The sequence below is a fragment of the Tachysurus fulvidraco genome, chromosome 8, assembly GCF_022655615.1.
Source record: "Tachysurus fulvidraco isolate hzauxx_2018 chromosome 8, HZAU_PFXX_2.0, whole genome shotgun sequence".
Lineage (NCBI taxonomy): Eukaryota > Metazoa > Chordata > Actinopteri > Siluriformes > Bagridae > Tachysurus > Tachysurus fulvidraco.
In genome coordinates this window covers 25163475-25188045 of record NC_062525.1, presented here as the reverse complement: position 1 = coordinate 25188045, position 24571 = coordinate 25163475, and the positions used below count along the sequence as shown (strand labels likewise).

The 24571-nt window shown below is 43.3% G+C and overlaps 1 protein-coding gene across 4 annotated transcripts in view; it reads left to right on the top strand.

Annotated features, from left to right (window-relative positions):
- pcdh15b (protocadherin-related 15b) overlaps positions 1 to 24571 on the top strand; it is a 199087-nt gene that overhangs the window by 151180 nt on the left and 23336 nt on the right. For all 4 annotated transcript variants that reach the window (XM_047817912.1, XM_047817910.1, XM_047817911.1 and 1 more), the window contains 4 exons: positions 15377 to 15486; positions 16810 to 16950; positions 18768 to 18895; positions 24517 to 24571. The exon at positions 24517 to 24571 is cut by the window's right edge and continues 161 nt beyond it. In XM_047817912.1, the coding sequence (XP_047673868.1) occupies positions 15377 to 15486; positions 16810 to 16950; positions 18768 to 18895; positions 24517 to 24571 (434 nt within the window). The remainder of the gene's footprint in view (positions 1 to 15376; positions 15487 to 16809; positions 16951 to 18767; positions 18896 to 24516) is intronic.

Here is a 24571-nt window from a genome sequence, read left to right as displayed (position 1 = left end):
AGGATACACCCTGGACGGAGTGCCAACCCATCACAGGGCACACACACACACTCTCATTCACTCACACACTCACACACTACAGACACTTTTCCAGAGATGCCAACGCAGACATGCATGGTTTCTACCATGCATGTCTTTGGACCGGGGGAGGAAACCGGAGTACCCGGAGGAAACCCCCGAGGCACGGGGAGAACATGCAAACTCCACACACACAAGGCGGAGGTGGGAATCGAACCCCCAACCCTGGAGGTGTGAGGCGAACGTGCTAACCACTAAGCCACCGTGTCCATGCCCCCCCCCCCCCCGTGTGTGACATTTTTATTCTAAATCTAAATCCATGACTGTCAATTTTTAGATTCTCCCCAAACTTACGCCCTTAGATACATTTATAGTTCATTCATTCAATTAAAAAAAAAAAAAAAGTGCTAAGTTTCTATTCGGAGGTGACTATTGTGACGCAGCAAACGATTAGCGGTCGTTTTTTTTGGGGGGGGGGGGCGTATTCCTCTGGCAGTCTGTTCTGCACTTCATGTTGCACTTTCAGGTGAAGCGAATCGACACGATGTTCAAATGTCATCCGTTATGGGTCGGTGCGTTCGGAGCGGTAAGGCGCCAATTAGCCACGCATGCTGCTCTCGCTGTTAGTTCAGCTCCTCTTCCTCATATACTCCATAGCTGAGGCTGACTGAAGTAATGAGGGCTTTAAGGCCAAGGTAGTCTCTCATGCTACAATGCAGAACTTGTACTATTAGTATTCAGCTTCTTCCAGAGGGTCAGACAAACAAGCACGCCATTAGCATAGCAGTGCTGATTAGCATGCGCCAACCTCAACCGTGTCGCCAGCTTGTTAATGCGTGTTTTTAAAGCGTCATCGATTTGTTCTGCCAGTTCCTTCGTGGGAACCCTTATCGGCATATTAAGGGTTGTTTAGGTGCCTGCGTACACATCTCGAGCACGGTTACGGGATCCACTGAAGCTATAAACATCAACATTATTGTCATTTTCAATGCCTTCTGAACAATTTCTGTTATCGAATCATAAACAAACTAGCTAACAATTCTCTGTACAGTGGCCTCCACAATTATTGGCACCCCTGTCTAAGATGTGGTCCTGGACTTTTTTGTTGTTGTTGTTTTTTTGTTTTTTTTCTAAATGTGTGATTTTTTTTTTAACACCAAAGTAATGTATTTAAATGAAAGGTTGGATTTTTCTTTTTTTTTGCATTTGGGTTCTATGTTGTTTAAAAAAAAAAGAAGGAGAATTTTTTAGAAGTCCACGACCACATCTTAAACAGGGGTGCCAATAATTATGGAGGGCACTGTATAATATTTCAAATATATGGATTTGGTTCTGTTTAGCCAATGCTACGGTTAGCATGATAGCAGGTTGATTCGTGTATGTGTGTGTGTATGTGTGTGTGTGTGTGTGTGTGTTCAGTTAAAGAAAAATGCTGTTAACTACATGCAAACCCCACCTCTACGTTAAACAGTTGATTTACATCGATTTCAATATCAACGTTGTATTATTATAATTATTTCCTACTCATTTTAATATGTTTTTAGACAACAGGGCAGCTGCCTGTAATCAGTTACTGTGAACGAAACCAAAGCTTAGTCTTGAGTCAGCTTCTTTGTAAAAGGAGAGGAAGGATGAGGAAGGTGTTTGAGTGGAACGCTAACACTGACGGGGCTGATGCAATATTTAACAAGGTTACTGAGGTGGAAAAACCTTTATGTGGCTTACATGAGTGTGACACTGATTGGGTTTAGAGGTCATAGATACACTTCGCACCTGCCAGATAACCTCATTTTATTAGTGTGGTTTGAGACTGTAGCAGGTTTGGAGAGAGAGAGAGAGAGAGAGAGAGAGAGAGAGAGAGAGAGAGAGAGAGAGAGAGAGAGAGAGAGAGATGGACTGGTTTCTTCTTCAGTAATACTGTACATCAATTTCCTAAGGTGTTATGCGATGTCTGTGTTCATCCCCGCTGCAATACTACTACATTTACTCCTCCTCGTCCTAATACCCATGCCACTTCTTCTACTTCTCTTTATTCCTTCTTCTTCTACTACTAATAGTTATAATATAAACTTCACATACAGTACATCCCTGAGACCTCTCAGTCTGATGGCACCAAACTCTCTGCTATCAACAGCAAATAACAGACCCAGAGAATGTGATCAGACGCCTCACTCTGTACACGCCGACGGGCCAGACGAGCATCGTACTGTACCTCGAAGATTACAGCCATGGGAAATCTGTTGTTTGGGTCTGGAGTGCATCCATATCTAGCAATAAGCAGAAAAATATTAATAAAAAAAACAAAAATGGGAGAGGGGGGCACGGTGGCTTAGCGGTTAGCACGTTCGCCTCACACCTCCAGGGTTGGGGGTTCGATTCCCACCTCCGCCTTGTGTGTGTGTAGAGTTTGCATGTTCTCCCCGTGCCTCGGGGGTTTCCTCCGGGTACTCCGGTTTCCTCCCCCGGTCCAAAGACATGCATGGTAGGTTGATTGGCATCTCTGGAAAATTGTCCGTAGTGTGTGAGTGTGTGTGTGAATGAGAGTGTGTGTGTGCCCTGTGATGGGTTGGCACTCCATCCAGGGTGTATCCTGCCTCGATGCCCGATGACCCCTGAGATAGGCACAGGCTCCCCGTGACCCGAAAACTTCGGATAAGCGGTAGAAGATGAATGGATGAATTAACAAAAATAATAAACCGAGTATGTTGAGATCAGGGCTCTGTGGTGATGCTAAACCATCAGTTCCAGGACTCCTTGTTCTACACTATGCTGAAGAAAGTTAAACCTAAAACCTACAGATAGTAGGATGGCATAGGATCATGGTACAAATACAGTAGTGAAAATAGTGAAACATATCAACGAAGACTGCTAATGGACATTGATAAAAATATAGACAATGCAGTATATTATAAATCTCACGGTCACATTAAAGAACATGCTCAGCTTGTGTTACTGACACGCTCAGTACCCAAGTACGTACCCACTGAACAGTCGTACGCTCCGATGGCGTCTAAAGTCATCTTCTAAGTCTGTCTGTTGAACGTTGCTGATAAACGTCGCCTTTAAAATGTTTGTTACATCGAGTAGACGTTCTTATGTGGTCCATCATGTCATGACGGTATTATCTCTTGATACCGTGATACCTCGAGATACGAGCGCGTCGACATACGAATTTTTTGAGATACGAGCTGTGATTCGACCAAATTTTTGCCTTGAGATACGAACAAATTTTTGAGATACGAGCATCCGAGCTGCCACCGAAGCCGAAACAAAGATCCTCAACAACCACGTGCGAGATACGGACATCCGAGCCGACAAATACAACAACAGTTAAGTTAAGAGAATTTCAGTTAAGTTCCATTTAAGTGTAAAGCAGCATTAAGAGTGTACAGTAGCGAGTACGTGAACGAAACTGAATGTGTAATTCCTCCTAACTCCTCCACCTGTTTACTCCTCCCATCTTCCGTTAGCTCGGGTCGTCCGATCTCCGAGGTACATAATACACTTTATAGTAAAACCAGTTTTTTTTTTTTTTAACATTCTCTTTTATTACTGTATGCTTTTATACAATATTTCTCATTTATAAATACAGCTACTGAACATTTTTCATATTCAAAACACGTAAACAAAACAACCGGAGTGGAATTTTGCGAGCTGGAACGGATTAATGGGATTTCAATTCATTTAAACGGGGAACATCGCTTCGAGATACGAGCAAATCGAGATACGAGCAAAGTCACGGAACGGATCAAACTCGTATCTCGAGGTATTACTGTACGGTACTTATTCTTGAAAATAATAAGCCTTGCAAACCAAATGCGATAATCAGTCGAATAAACCAAGTCATAAATTGTTTTCTATGAATCATCGTGAATTGTTATACCTCTCGAGACGTTGACAGATCTTTCGATGCTCTTCTAACCCCATCCAATAGGTATGCTGATTGTTGTCAGACAGACCTGATTTGTGCACTAATGAAACATCCTCCGTATGTTGCATGCTCAGTTGTTGGGGCCGAATGTGTGGAACAATAAACACCTCTAAAGCCCTATTCGGACTGGATTAGTTCTACGTGGGGACGTTGGGGTAAAGTAATTATTACCAGAGCTTCTCGGTGATTTTTGTCCCGTCCGAACGCGCCATCTCCGTAATCATTACGGACGATGTCAGTAAAGATTACGGCGACTTTTACCTTCTGTGAAAAGGTCTGAAAAAATGACCTCAGGTAATACTGATCCCGTCCGAATAGACCGGCTGTAAATATGTACGGTAAAATTCCGTCATTTCCTGTTTAAAAGTAGTTTTTGGCGCGTTTTTCAAACATGGAGGCACCAAGTTGTCTGTTTGTGCACGTGATAACAGGAAGCGACGTCATACGCACATGACGACAAGGAGGTTACTGTGGTGCATAAAGCGAGTTACCCCTCCCACTTCTGCTAGTTTTACTGAGACGTCTTTTCCCGTGCGAATTGGCCAATTAATATTACAGACGTCCTGAGGTAAAATCGCATTACTCCACGTCCCCACGTAAAACTAATCCCGTCCGAATAGGGCTTAAAATAGTCTAAATCTGACAGAACCTTAAAACACTGCTGGGATCTTTAGCCGCGGCTGTTTCCACACTGCGGAGAGGTGCGACTACGTTTTAAGGGAATAAAATAACATTTATCGAGCTTGAGTTTAAATCGGTGAAAAACAAACAAATTCTTCTGCAAAAAGATTCATAATCATCACGTCCTGCAGATAATAACACCACCGAGACGAGGCAGGATGAATCCACGGATTTATTCCTTTACCACCAAACTCCTAGTGTTCCAGCTATCTCACAGCCTGTCAGGCCAAACCCATTATTCCAATTACCGTATTATTCCAGCACATGACCTTATGTACCTGTTCTTATCTAGCATTGTGTTGTACTGCTGTAACCTATTCACTCGAAAGTTCAACGTATGTTCAGAAACGTTCCTCTAAACACTACTGCTGTGGAGTGTTTGTGAGCATCTGACCTTTCTGTTAGTTTAAATAGATTGTGTTGTTCACATGGTGCAGCTACAAAACTGTCATCTGATGGATGGATGGATTTTATTTCTTCTGGAAATTCTACTGAATTACAATCCTGCAGTCGAGGTGTGTTATAGTTCTGATTTAAAAAAGACTTGCATGGCAACCGCCAAACCCTGTAGACCGTGACTGCTTTCTTTATACCAGCTGGACGCCAGTCAGAGGCCAGACTACACATATTAAAGCTGGGGAACCAAAAAACTGGGATGTAAATCTGTTCATCCAGAACTGACTTTGGGCATCTTCTACTTTATATATTAGCTGTGTCTAAGATAGAAGGAAGCTGCCTCAAGGTCATGAGTCAGTGTGTGGACAGACAAATAGAAAGACAGACAGACAGACAGACAGATAGACAGACAGACAGACAGACAGACAGATAGACAGACAGACAGATAGATAGACAGACAGACAGACAGACAGATAGATAGATAGATAGATAGATAGATAGATAGATAGATAGATAGATAGATAGATAGATAGATAGACACAGACAGATAGATAGATAGATAGATAGATAGATAGATAGATAGATAGATAGATAGATAGATAGATAGATAGATAGATAGATAGACAGACAGACACAGACAAATAGATAGATAGATAGATAGATAGATAGATAGATAGATAGATAGATAGATAGATAGACAGACAGACAGACAGACAGACAGACAGACAGATAGATAGATAGATAGATAGATAGATAGATAGATAGATAGATAGATAGATAGATAGATAGATAGACAGACAGACAGACAGACAGACAGATAGATAGATAGATAGGTAGATAGATAGATAGATAGATAGATAGATAGATAGATAGATAGATAGATAGATAGATAGATAGATGATAGATAGATAGATGATAGATAGATAGATATACAGACAGACAGATAGATAGATAGATAGATAGATAGATAGATAGATAGATAGATAGATAGATAGATAGACAGACAGACAGACAGACAGACAGACAGATAGATAGATAGATAGATAGATAGATAGATAGATAGATAGATAGATAGATAGATAGATAGATAGATAGATAGAGCTTAGATAAAATCCAACATTAGAATAATTACACAGTACAGTAAGCAGGCTACAGTATTAAGCAGACTCGAGATGGACAGTGTCTGCAAATAAAAGAGAGAAAATTCCATCAGCTGTTTTTCAGGTTTATAATATTTGTTTACAGAATGTACAGAATGTATAAAGGATATAATGATATACTCCCTTATACACCCCTTATCCAGAGCCACTTACATTTTTATCTCTTTTTTTATATATATACAACTGAGCAACTGAAGGTTTTAAGGGCCTTGCTCAGGGGCCCAGCAGTGGCAGCTTGGTGGACGTAGGCAGCACCATACTGTCATACATGTCATCCAGTGTGACAAGTAATAATCTTAAATAGTCTAACTCCAGTTTAAGAAATAAAATCCTTTATAAATCGTTTATAAAACCAGAATTGTTAATAAAAACCAGGCGATGTTGTGCGCCGATGAACAAAACAAAGAAACAATCAGACATAACCGAACGCCGACAACTGGCCACGTCGGAAACATTTGTTTTGTCTGGTGTTTACGTGTTTACAGGAACATCGCGTCTATTCTGTGTTAACAAGCAGGTGGATGTAACGGAGTGAGCCGCCGATGTGATGATTAGGGTTATAGAAAGGTCACGTCAAACAAAATAGATCGCGACCCTGAACTGAAAAACCAAACGGTTATTGTAACAGAACAGATCGATGAGTCAGTGAAACACTGATTGTGTGTGTGGGTGTGTGTGGGTGTGAGTGTGTGTGTGTGTATGTGTGTGTCTGTGTGTGTGTGTGTCTGTGTGTGTGTGTGTGTGTGTGTGTGTGTGTGTGTCTGTGTGTGTGTGTGGGTGTGTCTGTGTGTGATTTTGTAATCGATTCGATTTTAACGAGTTAAAAACAAAACCTTTATATACTATATTTTTCAGAGAATAAAGTCAAGTTTTTTTTTTCCCCGAAGCTCTGAGCCAAGCACAAACCTCCTGCCTCCTGCCTCCTGCCCCTTATTTTTAAATGCGAGCGTACACCATATTTAACACCGTATTGTTCGGCCGTAATTGCGGTCTAGATAATGGCTTTTCGACTGCCGTGTAATCCTTTTATTTATGTACATAATGTTTTATGGCATGTGCTATCGTATCCTTTGCCATGCATTGCTGTTTATTCCCTGGTGTCGATCGGAGTGAAGACTGTTTGTCTTCGATGACTTTGACGAGCCGACGTTCCTACAAGAGCCTAAAGAGAACAAAAGCGAGTCAGAGTCGTAGGACCGATTAATCATCTTAATGGCTTCTCTTACTTTAATCCATGTATGCCTAAATCACAGATGATTTCCTGTGCACTCTGTTTCATTGGCAGGACAAGGGCTGAGTATAAAATATTCATAAGGCTTTATAGGCTGCTCTACAGCTTGATTAGTAAACATCTAAAAGACAGCTATGTATGCAAATGAGAGGAATACTTGAGCACAAGAATTTGACTGCTGGAGCTTTAAAACGGAGGTATTTATCTCACTCGCGGACCACTTTCACGAATCTAATCTTCTCTTCTATCTCTTCTGAACTATTCTTCTAATTGATTGCCCTGCCCTCACAGATGCGATAATATAACACCTTGCTTTAGTCGAAAGGCGTCAAAATCGCATTGTCGAGGTGATAAATTGCCGGGAATGATGATTTGTAAAGCACCAGCCGGAGGCAACGTTCAACAGCCGACGTATAATACGCGACACCCTTGGAATGAATATGTTCTGGTGGAGCGGAAACTGTTTTTGAATGGCGGAGTACATTTCATTGAATGACCACCTTTACCCCACCAAGTCAACCAGAATGCAGCTTGCCCTTTTGCTCTTGTATGGAAAGGACAAACGCAGTGTGGCACCTGTTTGCCGGCACACCGACTGCAAACGGTTTTAAAAAGGTCAGCGCCTAATCCTCCGTCGGAACCTTTAGCACCACCGAAAAAGGCTTTTTTTTATTTAAAGGGGTGAGAACGGATTGCCACGGAGCGACCCGGGCTCGCTTTTGAGACGTGCTAAGTTCTCACCGCAGGTGGCTCTGGAGCTGAGGAAAGAGCGAGGCTGTTGACTTCACTTACTTACTCATGGAGCTGGAGCACTGGTGTGAGAATGAGATGGTCAGATATCGGAAAGGATCGAAGAGCCAAGCTTACACTTTATATAGAAGTTCTACGTATACGGGGAAAAAAATATCATATCATGTCAGATCAAGAACAGTATCGAGGTTAACAGATCATAAACTGACAACAGCGACGCCTGGACGCTTTGGACTCTTGACTAGACCTCTAGAAAAAACATGTAGAGCTAGCTTCATCTGTTATAGTATGACGAGCAGTGTTGTGCTAGTTACTAAGAAATACTAACTAGTTACGGTTACTAGTTACTTCATTCAAAAAGTGACTCAATTACTTTGTTGATTATTTAAGACAGTTTTTTTATATCAATTTTAGTTACTTTTTTAAAGAACGTTCTTTAATGTTCCCATTAATGCCCTTTTATGCGTTACGGTTTATACAAACACTAAACTGTTAGTTGATCTGTCCCTGGCTAACGATCCAGTTAAAATCTAGTCGCTGTTGTTTGCCTGGAGCGGCTTGAGTCACTTCGAGTGTGTCCACCGACACCGGGTTAGCTTCTAGCTTCGTTGAGGTGTGTAGTTTTTACATCGAGATTGGCGTTGCTGTTTAGATGTGGGAGCTCAGTGGTTAAGGTGTTGGGCTACTGATCGGATGGTCATGGGTTCGAACCCCAGGTCCACCAAGCTGCCACTGCAAGGCCCTTAACCCTCAGTTGTAAGTCACTCTGGATAAGGGTGTCTGGTAAATGTATACAATTAATAATTTTAATTTAATGTATTTAAATTTAAATGTGTGTTTTAACTCACTACAACGCTAAATCAGTGAGAACCCTGAGTTTGTTTATTTACAACGAGACGGTTCCATCTGGGGTAACAGGAGACAATGACACCCGAAGTGTGTCGCTTATGTCCAGTTTATTCCGTCGTTTTGTTTCGGTTGCCGTCACTGCAGAAATCCCCGCTTCACACAGATAGCATGTTGGGAATGGCGATAGGGATGTAAGTGCTGTGGTGACAATCTCAGGGTATTCCGCCATGACTTTAATCCAGAACACCGGCAGAGTTTCTAACTTTCTAACGACGTCTGTTTCGTGCTCATTTTTGCTAATTTGTGGATTAAATTTGAGCAAACACAATATACACGTACACCAAGCACTGTTAAACATGACAAAGTACCGGTGAACAGAGAGAAGAGCGATACACACCTTCTCTCTCCACCAAAGCTACAACACCACTGCCGCTCGCAGCCGCTCGGCTCCAGACGTCACCTAAACCCGGCCCGATATCACGATATTTTGCGCATGCGCGGTATCGGTGCGGCTTTAGGTGACGTCTCTCAGCTCCCGGTTAACCTCTCGTCCATGAAAAGTCGCACAAACCCGAGAGAAATACACCACAGTAAATAAAATGGAAATCATTTAATGTTCCTTGGGCGGTCCGGTACCATTTGGTCCACGGACCGGGGGTTGGGGACCACTGCTTTAGAGTATCAGTTACTGTTAAAAGTAACTGCGTAACGCGTTATTGCCCGAGCTAGTAAGCTACGAGGCAGAATTGACAGGTTTTGGTCACGTGATCGTAGCCTGACACCGCTAGCTTTCAGTCACGATCATCATCGACGACATGTTTGCGGTGAAATGTTCCTTTCATATCCTGGAGCTGTTGGATCAGAGGCCAACTCAATGTAGTAAAGATTTGAAAACAGGCACTTCGGTTTCTATTTAAATCATTTAAAGTGCATTTTCCACTGTGCATGTAGCGTGTGTCTGGCACAGTCTGACAGATCCATTCGTTAAAAAAAAAAAAAATGAAAGAATGAAAGAAAGAAATCACATATTCATGCCAAATTGCTATCAGTCAGCTACTCTGGTTTGCATTAGATAACTTATGTTCCTATTTTGTGCTTGAATGCCGGCGAGTTGTTTCTTTTATTACATGCCAAGAAAACAAAGCCTGGGGTTTCTGACGAGTTGCAATTGAAAGTGTTTCAGCAGAATGGTATGAATATGGACAAAACAAACTTCCCTGCTGTTATGCAGAATATATATATGCTTTAGTGCCGATCTCTGAAAAAATGTCAGGATCGTTTTGTAGCAGCGGGATTTATGGCGGTGTTGACTATCATTTATAAGGATTACGTGTTTGATTAGTTTCCTTTTAATAAAAGTTCGACTTCTCAGCTCCATGTGATCTCGCATCGTTATCGTCTCTTAAGTACGGATCAGACGAATAAAACGGCTTGTTCTTTGTTCTTAACATAAACACAATGCTCGGATTAAAAATCTTTTGTCTCCGTCGACGGTTTTCGTCGAATTGTGTAACTTTTCCCACAGTAAAGTTTTGACGTTTATATGTGGACGTTTATATGGGGATGTGGGATGGGGATGTGGGATGGGGATGGGGATGGGGATGGGGATGTGGGATGGGGATGTGGGATGGGGTAGCTCAGTGGATAAGGTGTTGGGCTACTGATTGGAAGGTCATGGGTTCGAACCCCAGGTCCACCAAGCTGCTACTGATGGGCCCCTGAGCAAGGCCCTTAACCCTCAGTTGTAAGTCACTCTGAATAAGGGTGTCTGGTACAATGTAAATGTATTTTTGAGACTCGTATTCATGTTGATATGACGACGGACATCAGAATTCCTGCATGTTTCTTATCTCGGGTTTTCCGAAGGGACGCCGAGTAACACCGAGCTCGTTGAAGTCATGGTCATGACGGGATGCGGGTGGTCATAACGGTCTGAGACGTTCATGCGATCGATTTATCGATCTATAGATTTATTGATTGATTGACTAGCATCAGTGTGCCGAGGCAGGTTAGTTCCATGGATTCATTCTGCTGGTGCCAAATTCTCAGCCTTCCATCTGTGATCCTCAGCAGATTCATAAGACCAAACATATGGTTTTCCAACCTCCAGCATTGAGTCCGTGCCCATCGCAGCCTCTGTGTTCTGTTCTGGACCGACTGAAGTGAGATCTGATGAGGTCTTCCACTGCTGTAAGTCATCCGCCTCGAGGTTCAGCATGTTCTGCTCACCACAGTTAATAAGTACAGAGTGATTATCTGAGTTCCTGTAGAGTTCCTGTCAGCTTGAACCAGTCGTTCTCCACTGAACTTTCTCTTCAAGAATGTGTTTGTCTACAGAACTGATGCTCACTGGAGGGTTTTTTAATTGTACCGTTTTTAGCAAACCCTGAAGTCTGTCGTGTGTGTGTGAATCATCACGTTCTGACGTTTGACGTGAATATTACCTGAAGCTGCTGGCCATACTTGCATGATCCTACAGTATGCACTGCGCTGCTGTCACACGATTGGCTGATTAGATAATAGAATAACTACAGGTGTAGACGTGTTCTTAATAAAGCCTTAGTACTGTTTGCGTGTTGTATTTGCACCCTCGTGTTACTCTTTATTTGTGTTCTTATAAATGTCACGGTCGTTTATTTAGCTCTTTGGAGTTTGTCCGGTTTTTGTTGCTTTGACTTTGTCATGTCTGACTCCACAGTGGTGATTAATGGATCATACGAAAGCAGGCACTCGTGGCTTTAAGGATACAAACTGGTTCATTTCTGTTTTCATCTGTCATCAAAGTCAACGGTGATGTGGATCTGAAAGCCATCAGAGTCCTGACTCATTTTGTTGATTTCCATTCCTCCAACATGTTGGAACGATGAAGATGATGATGATGATGATGATGGTGTGAGCTGATTAGGTGTATGTCTATTCTGCCATGCAGATAAGACCAATTGTAATAAAAGCACAGCATCATGTTTAAGTAAAATAGCTCGTGAGACATGTTTTCTTAACATTAAATACGTCCAGAGCGTATTTACTCTACCGCTTATTTCGACTCCCACCTGTGCACTCGAACCTGCCACCGAGAGGATATTGCATGGTCTCATACTGTATAACATCCAAAGAAATGGCCTGGGTGAAAAGACCATCAGTTCCTATATACCGAGCATGACATGAGGGCTAAGCATAGTGGCGTGGAGTACAGAAAAAAGACCGTGACGGAAATCACGGGGCCGCCGGCCTCAGGGGACCTCATTAGACACTTAAATGTGTGTGTGTGAGTGGAATGGAGTGGAGTGGAGCGGTCATTAGAGCTCTGTCAGCAAACCAAGAGCAAATAAGGAATGCACTCTGTTATCTGGGCCAACACAGCACAGCACGAGCAGGGAGGGCAGGCCAAGAGGAGCCTGGTGAAGAGACAGATGGAGTGTGTGTGTGTGTGGGGTGTGTGTGTGTGTGTGTGTGTGTGTGTGTGTGTGTGTGGTGGGGGCTTAAAAAGGGATTACAAGAGGTGAAGAAGCCACTCAGAGCCTCTGTCATCTGTTGGCCTGGAATAACAACAGCTCAAGTGTATCACCTTCAGCAATACCTGGAACAGAACAAATGGCCTTGTTTGGTTTGTTCACAAGCAACATTTACAAACAAGATGGAGGTAAAAACAACTCAGATCCTTAATCTTAATCAGACCTCAAAGGTTCAGTTCGGTTTAAATGTAATATTGCGTCCGTTATCTTTAAGATTTGCAAAATACATCGATTATCATGTTCGGAGGAACCGGAAAGAAAATGGATCCCTTGTCGAAGGTGCTGGTTTATTACCATGAGCATGAAGCGAGCTTTAATCACGTTCGCCTCACACCTCCAGGGTCGGGGGTTTGATTCCCGCCTCCGTCTCGTGTGTGTGGAGTTTGCATGTTCTCCCCGTAACTCGGGGGTTTCCTCCGGGTACTCCGGTTTCCTCCCCCGGTCCAAAGACATGCATGATAGGTTGATCGGCATCTCTGGAAAATTGTCCGTAGTGTGTGTGTGTGTGTGTGAATGAGAGTGTGTGTGTGCCCTGTGATGGGTTGGCACTCAGTCCAGGGTGTATCTTGCCTCGATGCCCTTTTGGACATTGTCTTTATTTAGCTTACTTAAAAGCTTTACATGTCCTGCATGTTCCTGCAAAGACCACATGAGGTAGATAAGCAGAATAAGGAATCAAATTCAGCCACATGAATGTCTGCACTCGGGGAAAACAGCTAGGTATAAAGATTGACAGCTTTCAAGGTTAAATCTATAATTTAGTTTAGATCTATGAATGCAAATAAGTCATTTTTCTATTGCCGCATTATTCATTTCTTAAAATCGGGATGTGTGGAATAATTGTCTTATTATTACCGGCATAACATAAATGATGGGTTTATACGTGTATTACTGTGTTGGTCCTAGTGTGTTATTGTTTCTATAGCAACAGCTCATTCAGATGGACTTGAATAATGAACAATCCTTACGGGCTAAAAAAAAAATTAATAATGTGTTGCTTTTTAACAACGAACAATTGTCTTATTAACTTCAATAAAGAAGAACGGCAGGCTGCAAACGGATTGATTGTTTCTAGCTGTTATTAACAGACTGTAATTAATAACAGGAACATGTTTTGTAGATGTTCCATAACTCTAAATGTAGCTACAAATGATTTAAATATACTCACATGATCCGTAACCACCTGGACGGAGTGCCAACCCATCACAGGGCACACACACACTTTCATTCACTCACACACTACGGACAATTTTCCAGAGATGCCAATCAACCTACCATGCATGTCTTTGGACTGGGGGAGGAAACCGGAGTACCCGGAGGAAACCCCCGAGGCACGGGGAGAACATGCAAACTCCACACACACAAGGTGGAGGTGGGAATCGAACCCCCAACCCTGAAGGTGTGAGGCGAACGTGCTACCCACTAAGCCACCGTGCCCCCCCCCCCATTTCATTAAAATCACATTTCTTAATCAACCAGCTACAAAAGTGGTTGCTATGGTGTTGCTAAGTGATTACTATGCCATCCCACTTGGTTACTGGGTGGTTGCTGTCATATTCCAGATGGTTGCTAGAGTGCGTTGCTGATATACTGACCAGTTTGGGTGCTAGGTGGTTGCTATGCTCTCCCATCTCGTTGCCACGGTGATGCTACATGGCTTTTAAGGTGTCCCAGATGATGATTGCTATGTTTCTATAAGGTTTAAATGTGATCCCAGGTGGTTGTTGGGTTGTAGCTACTCAGGGTGATGTTTCTCAAGAATCCAGTTGGTTGCTAGTGTTTGAGTAGTTGGAACAATGAGGTTTGAATTTAAATAATAACATGAAATCATGACCAATGAAATACTTTTGAGTGTATTTCTATGGGAACTGTTGCTTCTTAGCGACCATAAAAGGATCGACATCGTCGCTGAATTCTGTGGCTCGTTTAAAAAAAACATGGTCCAAAAAAAAATAAAATAAAATAAAATAAAATTTAAATGAAAAATAAATAAATAAATAAATAAATAAATAAATAAATAAATAATAATAATAATAATAATAATAATAATAATAATAATAATAATAAGCAGAAAATGATGGACAGTATATATGATCTGGCTCATTTAGTTTAAACTTTTCTACCATCTCTGTCTTTTTCTCTTTAGACCTATACACAGATTATATACATTTGTTTACCTCTTGTGTCTTCATTCAGATGATGTCACGTCATTCCCCATAAACCAGCTGCATCTCCTTAATAATAAGGCGTTCATGCATCACATGCACGATTCACTGGCATTGTAATATCTTCGGTACAGCGAGCACTCCCGAGATTCTATTAACCACAGTAGCTGATTAATTACCCATGGGGTGTTTTTTTCCTTCTCCTCCTCTAAACGTGAATCGAGCGAACTTTTACAGCCGAAATGAATCCAGCTCGTTTCGGGAAACAAAAACCCATGACTGTGGATATATTCATGCGTTTGGGTAAAAGGATGTGACGAGCGCTTTGTTAGTGCACGCTGTGTGCATCTGCTGCTGTGACAGTAACAGTATTTTCTGTAACATGAGAGTGGGTTAGATTGGCGTTCCGGCGTCGGCCGTGAAATGCGTCCGGTTGTACAGAAAATGATACGGTTTGTGCTGTTTATCGGCTTTCTGTGTAGAAGAGGGGTGTTTATTTTGCACCAGGAACATTACTCTTGTGTGGTTAGTGCCATGCTTATGGTGTGATGCCCCTCAGATGAGCCAGAGTGGTTTGTTTTTTTTCTGTTTATCTTTTCTGTTGTTGTAAGATACATTCATTGTCCATGTTCATAATAAATTTCTTTCTCTCTCTATGTGTGTGTGTGTGTGTGTGTGTGCAGGTTTCCTCCAGTCAGTGAGAAAGCTCCTCCAGGGAAGGTGGTCGGAGTCATCCTGGCTTCTGCCATAAATCAGAGCATCGTCTACTCCATCATTGAAGGGAATGAAGGCGGTGAGTGCTCACTTTTACCTTTGCTCTTCACACTACACAGCAAATGTGTCTCTCCAGACAAAGAGCGAGCACAACTGACCTATAACAACTCTTCAAATAAGGTTAATACTGCTAATAGGGATTATACACTGGGAGTGACATGGAGGGCTTGGGTAGGGGTAGCATTAGCATTTTGTTGAATGAAATCATCCTTTATTAAGGCTTTCAATAAGAGGATAAGAGCGGAATTGGATACCGGCTGTAATACATACACACCGGCTCATTACGAGCAGCCCGCAGGACGGGCGAAAGCTAGCGGTAATGCATCACATTAAAATGTGTAACACATCCAGCCTAGAATATAAAAAAAAGGTGGAGAAAAGGCACGGCTGCCGAGAGAGCTCCAGAGAACGGACAGTAGACTTTGAGATGGTTTCGTATTTGCTTATGTTGTCTTTAGGGAGAGAAAAAGAGGAAGAGACAGACAGAGAGAGAGAGAGAGAGAGAGAGAGAGAGAGAGAGAGAGAGAGAGAGAGAGAGAGAGAGAGAGAGAGAGAGAGAAGTATATTAGCAGTAATATTAAGCCACATGCTGGCAGTGTGTTCAGGTGAAATTGCCTTCTATATTGGGAATCACATTAAAATACATTGGGGGCTGGTCAGAAATGAGAGAGAATTGGTTTTGGTTCGACTCTCATCAGAATCAGAGCGTGCCACTAATCAAAGTGGCAAGTAGTGGCCGTAAAAAGGACCCTTCAGGGTTGCTATGTCAGAAGTTTAGCACACTGACATCATCATATTTAATAAATGATGATGAGCTTTCACACACAGCTGGTGTTTGCATCAGAAATCCTAATTTTACCCAGAGCATTACTAATTGATGGCCTTCAGACCAAGACTAATGGGAAACAAAAGCAAAATCTATCTGCATCCCTAATAACGAAGGAAAGCTTCCAGAGTTTAGATTACTGTACTTTTTTTTTCATAGTAACCTTCATTTCATTTCAACAATTTTTTTTTTTCTTGTTTAGCAAATTTGGTTTTCCCATAAATTACAAACGGAGTGTGTGAGAAGGTAATTCCGTTGGATACTTGATGAGTATATTAAACAGATTGGGTTAAAATATACGTAGAACTAATGCTAATATTAAATAAATATTCATTTAAAAGCATTTCAAGGGGGACACGGTGGCTGTTATACAGTAGCATGTCTTCATGGAGCTTGCTTTGTCCACAGGCACATCGTCATCCTGGAACAGGTCGTTTATATTTTATCGGCTTTGCTAGGCGTGTTAGATCGTAGATTGTTATTACTAAATATTAACGATGATGCATTTTTCCACAGGAGATTTCAGCCTCAACAACCAGACCGGAGTGATCTCCACAGCTAAGCCTCTGGACTTTGAGAGCAACACCAGCTACGTGCTGCGTGTGGAGGCCGACTCCATGAGAGTGATCTCATCCAACCTGCGGGCTCCTGCAAAAAGTGAGTCATCCACCACTTCCGTCTCTCCAGCACCCAATATTTTGTCGAAATCTGAGGGATGTTCCTCCAAACCATAGAATCTTCTTGTTTGACGCGTCACACACGACCGTTTCTGGTGTCATTCCAACATTTTCAATCTTATTTACTCTTAATAAAAACACCTTGTAGATGTAACTGGAGCTGTTTGTTGTTGTTTTTTTTTCCTGTCATGTAGCTGCTTTAGAAAATGTTTGATCAGTTAGTTAGAGTGCCGGAGACGCTCGTTCCTTTAGACGGTTTCTTCTCGTTCGTTGACATGCTCGGAGTTGCGCTTTCTCAGATCGTCGTTCGCATCAGATTCATTTTCGCTCGTTTTCAAAGCCGATCACGATGAAATACTTTTTACGTCACGGACGTTTACGTCAAACGCCACGCGGCGCTTCTGTTAACGGATATTTTCTGGAAGTCATCTCGACAGGTCCATACTTCACAAATAAAATAATAAATGAAATAAATCTTGCGGGGGGGGGGGGGTGGTGGCTTAGTGGTTAGCACATTTGCCTCACACCTCCAGGGTTGGGGGTTCGATTCCCACCTCCACCTTGTGTGTGTGGAGTTTGCATGTTCTCCCCGTGCCTCGGGGGTTTCCTCCGGGTACTCCGGTTTCCTCCCCCGGTCCAAAGACATGCATGGTAGGTTGATTAGCATCTCTGGAAAATTGTCCGTAGTGTGTGAGTGTGTGTGTGAGTGAATGAGAGTGTGTGTGTGCCCTGTGATGGGTTGGCACTCCGTCCAGTGTGTATCCTGCCTCGATGCCCGATGACGCCTGAGATAGGCACAGGCTCCCCGTGTACAGAGAAGTTCAGACAAGCGGTAGAAGATGGATGGATGGATGGAAATCTTGCTGAAATGCAAATGTAAATTAGGTAGCGTAAGAATCGGTTGATTAATACGGCTGGGAAGGATGTATATATATCTCACCTCTTGAACTGTGGATGAAAGCTTTTTTCCTCAATTAGCAGAAACAATTATGTAAAACGCAGATCAGACCGCTGTGATGCATTAGTAGTGACCATGTGACATGCTGTGGTCAAGAAGCTCATTGTGAGTGCCAGCGGCAAAAAGAATGTTCTGGAAGCCCCCTGGCACGGAGCTGTGTCCTGTCGGATGATGGATGAAGCTATCCCGCCGCCTCACTGAGAAGTGACAGGACTTGGCTTTCTGCTGTGAGAAATGACAGAAGCGTAAGAGAGCATAATCTGCTGCCTAATATTTTGCTATGTACAGGAACTCACTTTATCAGTCCAGAAGAGTAGGAGTGGAGCGGTTGCCATCCGAGGCGTAATTAAATCAGAGATTTATTCATTTAACGCAATTGAGATTAAACGATGTAATAATCTTACATGGATCTCGCATAAGTTTTTGCCCCCGTTTTACATTATGTAATGCTTCATCTAGGAACTGAAACGGGAAAAATTAGGAGTCGATATAAATCGAACGGAGGATTTTTCTGAGCATGTGTTACACGGTCTTAACTGTTTTTACTAGAGTGTGTGTCCAAGTGTGTGTCAGGTCACACTCCATAGTGGATCATATGAAAGTCAGAATTTCATAAGCAGTATTTCATGAGTTTTTATCTAGCCTACGAGTGTCTGTGTATTCAGAGATGCCCCAAGTGGTTGTTCATAACCATACACAATGTTATCTTCAACAGAATTCTGTGTAAGGATTTCCCAACATCCCAGAACAACCCAGTTCTACCTAGAGGAAGGGATTAGTCTTAGTATTAGTCTTTCGATAGAATATTTGGTTAATTTGCGTCTTTTTTTTTTACGCAGGTAACACGGCCAAGGTGTTCATCGAGGTGCGAGATGAAAACGACCACCCACCTATTTTCACTAAGCCGTTCTACCTGGCCGGAGTCACCGAGGACGCTAAGACATTCACATCCGTCCTGCAGGTTGAGGTTTGTACCAGAACATTACATACAAGACTGTTTCATCAGTAGCTCCTTTAGTACATGTTACTAATTAGCTCTGTGCTAATAGGCGTGCTAACATACTGTATATAACGTATTTTAATTCTTTCAATTAACTTGGTAATGTGACCGTTACCATACCATATATATATATATATTTATATATATATATATATATGTGTGTGTGTGTGTGTGTGTGTGTGTGTGTGTGTGTGTGTGTGTGTGTGTGTCTGTATTGCAGTAAGTAACACCTTCTTAAAGTGCTTTCGCATCTGCAGTGTTTTTAGTCCATTTAAAACAAACCCTGGAGTATTTTCTGTATGGACCGGTGAGATCTCTGCAAGATCGTGATCTCGTTCTGCTTCCACGTGCACGCGACTGCCGATCGATTGCAGCGTGAAAGTGATTCGACCCCGATTTGACCCGAATGCAGGAGGCAAACATGCATTTTGGGGGGGATGTGTTCAGGGTTTTTTGTAGACGTGAGCTGCTAGTCTGACCTGCGAGGTGCACACTGAGCCAAAGCGTAGTAAGAGCTATAAGGAAGTCGATTTTTTTATAAAAATAGGTAAATGCTGGATCTTATAGCCGAAAACCCGTTTATTTACTATAGCGGTATGTGAATAATCATGAACTAATACCTGAATTAATACTTACTGTTTCGGTGACCTTGCTTAAGTTTTATGCTACTTCGAGCAGGTTTGATTTAGTAAAACATTCATTCACTAGCGCTTATTTGAAGTACCTTGGGTCACGGGGAGCCTGTGCCTGTCTCAGGCGTCATCGGGCATCGAGGCAGGATACACCCTGGACAGAGTGCCAACACATCACAGGGCGCACACACTCTCATTCACTCACACACACACACACACACACACTACGGACAATTTTCCAGAGATGCCAATCAACCTACCATGCATGTCTTTGGACCGGGGGAGGAAACCGGAGTACACAGAGGAAACCCCCGAGGCACGGGGAGAACATGCAAACTCCACACACACAAGGCGGAGGTGGGAATCGAACCCCCAACCATGGAGGTGTGAGGCGAACGTGCTAACCACTAAGCCACCGTGCCATCCGTGTCAGTTTCACACGGATCCAGACCCGATAGACAGAGTAACGGTTGTGAAAGTTGACTTCGGATGTAATGAATTCATACCGAGCATCTCTCTGATAAAACCCTGACGTTTACTAGACACTTCAAGCTGTTGTCCTTCCACCTGACTGTTTACTCAGAAAATAATACATCATGAAAAAGCCTTAGGTACTTAGGTTTTAGATAATTACCCTTCATATTTAAAATCTGCACCAAACACCAAACAAAGCTTCAGCATCGCAGAGGTTGCACCGAATGACAATCCATCGCCTCGTATGTTACTGTCTAGACGGAAGATTGCCTCAGACGCCGAGTGGGTATAACTCTTGTTTTCCAACAGTGCAGGTGTTTGTCAGAATTTTAGGATGGTAATGGATGCACTGTTCGTTATGGGAATGCCAGTCCGGGGTATAAAGCAGGTGCGGATACAAACCGTCTGGCTTGCGGGAAATAGTTTGGCTGTGAAATTCCAATGCACCGTGATACAGAGCTGAGCGTAATTGTCGACGGTGCAGACGACAAAAAGCCTGCCATGAAGATCCTCATAAATCAAGCCAGACATTCTCCGTTCTCCAGCACGTAGACTGTCTTCATTAACGCCTCGCTCTCTCTTTCTCTCGGTTTCTTCCTCTCCTTTTCTGCGCTCTATATCTCACTCTCAGCAGGCAGCGTCCTTTGCCATGTACGAGCTGTAATTAAGTCGGCGCTGGCGTTCTCGGCCCGAGGAAGACCGACGTGCACTCCGGGTCGTTGTTTATAACGAGCGTAATGACTGAGAGCTGCCACTTATCTGGTCGTCTGAGGTTTCCTCGAGCCAAGGCTTTTATTTCCTCATTCACTATGTACACATATTGTCCAAGTCTATGTGGAGTTGAAGCGAATACAGGACAAAATAAATAATGGAGTAGCACAGTGCTGCGAAAGACCTTCGGTATAAACCCAAGAGTACTGTGAAATAGATAAATACCCTTTATAGCTTTAAAAGATAGTTAAAGATAGCTGCTTAACCACTTTAATCATTGCTGAATGAGACCTTTCATTAGAAACAGATGTGTGTGTGTGTGTGTGTGTGTGTGTGTGTGTGTGTGTGTGTGTGTGTGTGTGTGTGTGTGTGTGTGTGTGTGGGTGTGTTGCTCTTACATAGGCTGTTTGTTCTAGTTATTTATTTTTAAACGCATTATGTACATCTTAGGGATTAAAAGCATTCACTCTGTGGCTTCGGCTCTGAACATCACAGTCCATCGGGTTTAACTGTAAATACGCAGCCCTGACTTTGCTGTTTTATGATGACATGAACCGGGGGGCACGGTGGCTTAGTGTTTAGTACGTTCGCCTCACACCTCCAGGGTCGGGGGTTCGATTCCCACCTCCGCCTTGTGTGTGTGTGTGGAGTTTGCATGTTCTCCCCGTGCCTCGGGGGTTTCCTCCGGGTACTCCGGTTTCCTCCCCCGGTCCAAAGACATGCATGGTAGGTTGATTGGCATCTCTGGGAAATTGTCCGTAGTGTGTGTGTGTAAGTGAATGAGAGTGTGTGTGTGCCCTGTGATGGGTTGGCACTCCGTCCAGGGTGTATGAATGAAAATGAATGAATGAATGATGACATGAGCTGTGTCTCAAATCAAAACCTGCCATCATTGTGGCTCACTGGATACGAAAGCTTGAAGCTCAAATCCCAGCACCACCTAGCTGCCTCTGCTGGGCCCTTGAGGAAGGCCCTTAACACTTGTCTGCTTAGTTGTATAAATGGATTTGGGGAAAGGGGGGCACGGTGGCTAAGTGGTTAGCACGTTCGCCTCACACCTCCAGGGTCGGGGGTTCGATTCCCGCCTCCGCCTTGTGTGTGTGGAGTTTGCATGTTCTCCCCGTGCCTCGGGGGTTTCCTCCGGGTACTCCGGTTTCCTCCCCCGGTCCAAAGACATGCATGGTAGGTTGATTGGCATCTCTGGAAAATTGTCCGTAGTGTGTGTGTGTGTGTGAGTGAATGAGTGTGTGTGTGTGTGCCCTGTGATGGGTTGGCACTCCGTCCAGGGTGTATCCTGCCTCGATGCCCGATGACGCCTGAGATAGGCACAGGCTCCCCGTGACCCGAGAAGTTCGGATAAGCGATATGATGATTTGGGGAAAAAGTAAATTTCTTGTAATTTCTTTGAGCCACACCACATAAGGGCTTCCTAATAAAAGCTAGACACTAGACAAAAAAAAAACAACAATCACGAAGGCTATAGATGCTTTTGCGTAGATAGCTGGATGGATGGATGGATGGATGAATGGATGACAAACGTCCTTCAGCTCTTGATTTTCTTCCATCTTCGTACAAACCAGAAGGAAGAAAAACTCTTTCATAAATGTGACCTTGATGCCGTTTGGATCAATGTCAAAATCAGTTCCTCTGCCGGTGTCAGTGATTCATGGACCATTTGTTCTTTAGATAAAGCGACTTCAAAAATGTGAAGTTTCTGTCACGATCCCATTTAAAATCAAGTATGTGCTCTGTGTAAAAAAAAATGGTAAAGAAAGACGTATTTTATTGACTTTCGGCTCCACGAGGCCCTGAAGCTATACGCTGCCTCTAAAAAAGCAACAGTACATTAACATTTCTATGCGCAGCAGTGCATGGGAATTGAGGCGAATGTGGCCTCTCATGTCTATGTGTGCATTTGTGTGGATTGTTAAAAGGTGTCTGAACACGAAGGAAGCATCTTCATCTCTCTCCCACTCACAGAAATGCGATGGCAGGAAAGCCATTGTGACTCATGCAATAGATTGCAATAGATTTGTAACGCAGCTCGGCGGCACACAGCTTAGACTAATCTACCTTCTCATTCCTCTTTAAATAGTTGGATGGTGGAGAAAAGACAGCTGTAACCGTCGTCCTCGGTCTGTCACCTGAGGAAGAAGACATGAGGTTGAAAGCGATGCTTGTATTCTTGTTCGGTAAACAGTTGCACGCTTCAGCAGACTGACGGTGGATGTGTTGTTCATCTCAGCTGCTTTGCTAATGAGTGTCATTGTTGTACTTTACTCTTAGGTATAACAAGGACTCGAGATGGCTTTTATTTGCCCTGTTTTACACCTGAGCTAGAAACAGGATCAACACCGGGGAACAAAACTGTATGCATACAAAACATGGATTACACCACAGCTCCTTTTGCTTAATCATCAGCTCCCTCCCTCTAGCATTGGGGTGATTCATTCATTCATTCATTCATTCATTCATTCATTTTCTACCGTTTATCCGAACTTCTCGGGTCACGGGGAGCCTGTGCCTATCTCAGGCGTCATCGGGCATCGAGGCAGGATACACCCTGGACGGAGTGCCAACCCATCACAGGGCACACACACACACACACACACACACACACACTACGGACAATTTTCCAGAGATGCCAATCAACCTACCATGCATGTCTTTGGACCGGGGGAGGAAACCGGAGTACCCGGAGGAAACCCCCGAGGCACGGGGAGAACATGCAAACTCCACACACACAAGGCGGAGGTGGGAATCGAACCAAAACCCCCTGGTGATTTATTAACTCTGTTTACTGTATATTACTACACAGTTAAACTCTCACTCTCATCCAGATCACAGGTTAACATTAATGCACTCTTTCTAATATGTCCATGTGGTCCATGCGGTCAAGATGCTGGGTTCCTAATCAGAAGGTCGGGGTTCAAGCCCACAAGCTTCTGAGACATCTACGTTGGGTCCTTAAGCAAGGCCCTTAACATCACCTGCTCCAGGGGTGCCACACGATGGCTGACCCTGGCTCATAATAACCTGGGATATGCGAAAACCCTTTTAGGGGCAGTGGTGACTCAGCTGGTTAAGGCTCTGAGTTGTTGATTGGAGCATCGGGGACAGCCAAGCTGCCACTGCTGGGCCCTTGAGCAAGGCCCTCAACCCTCCCTGCTCCAGGGGTGCTGTATCATAGCTGCCCCTGCACTCTGACCCCAACCTCCTCAGTCGGGGTATGTGAAGAAAAGAATTCCACTGTGCTTTAATGTATATGTGGCGATAATAAAAGCTTCCCCCGTTCTATCTATTATTATTAACTATAAAGGGAAAACGATGTCATGCTTCTTTAGTAAATAAGAATCGATATAGTTCAGATCTCGAGTCGCACGACAGAACTTACAGAGCCCAAGTATTATGTCTGCCTTCGAAGTTCAAATATAGGTCCAGTAGTGAAGATGGATGGAGTGAAAACTTTATGGTGTATAACACCACCCAGAGACATCTATACCGCTGTACTGCTGCTGCTCCTGCTGCTCCTGCTGCTGCCAGACAAACACACATTTACTGTAGAGGTGTATACACATAAAAAAACTGTGAATCGGTGTCACTGCAGAGAAAACCGTGAGGTGCAGCGGAGGGCAGAGTGATGGTGACAGCGCTGTCATCCTGAAGCTTACATCCTACAAATCTTTCAGTAGGAATTGTACAAGTGCAGTATTGCTCGGTAGCGCTCTTATTTTAACATGTCATTGGCCAACCTTGTGTGTTTTTTTGCAGGCTGTAGATAAAGACACAGGGAATTATAGTGTCATGAAGTACCGGCTTATCGTCC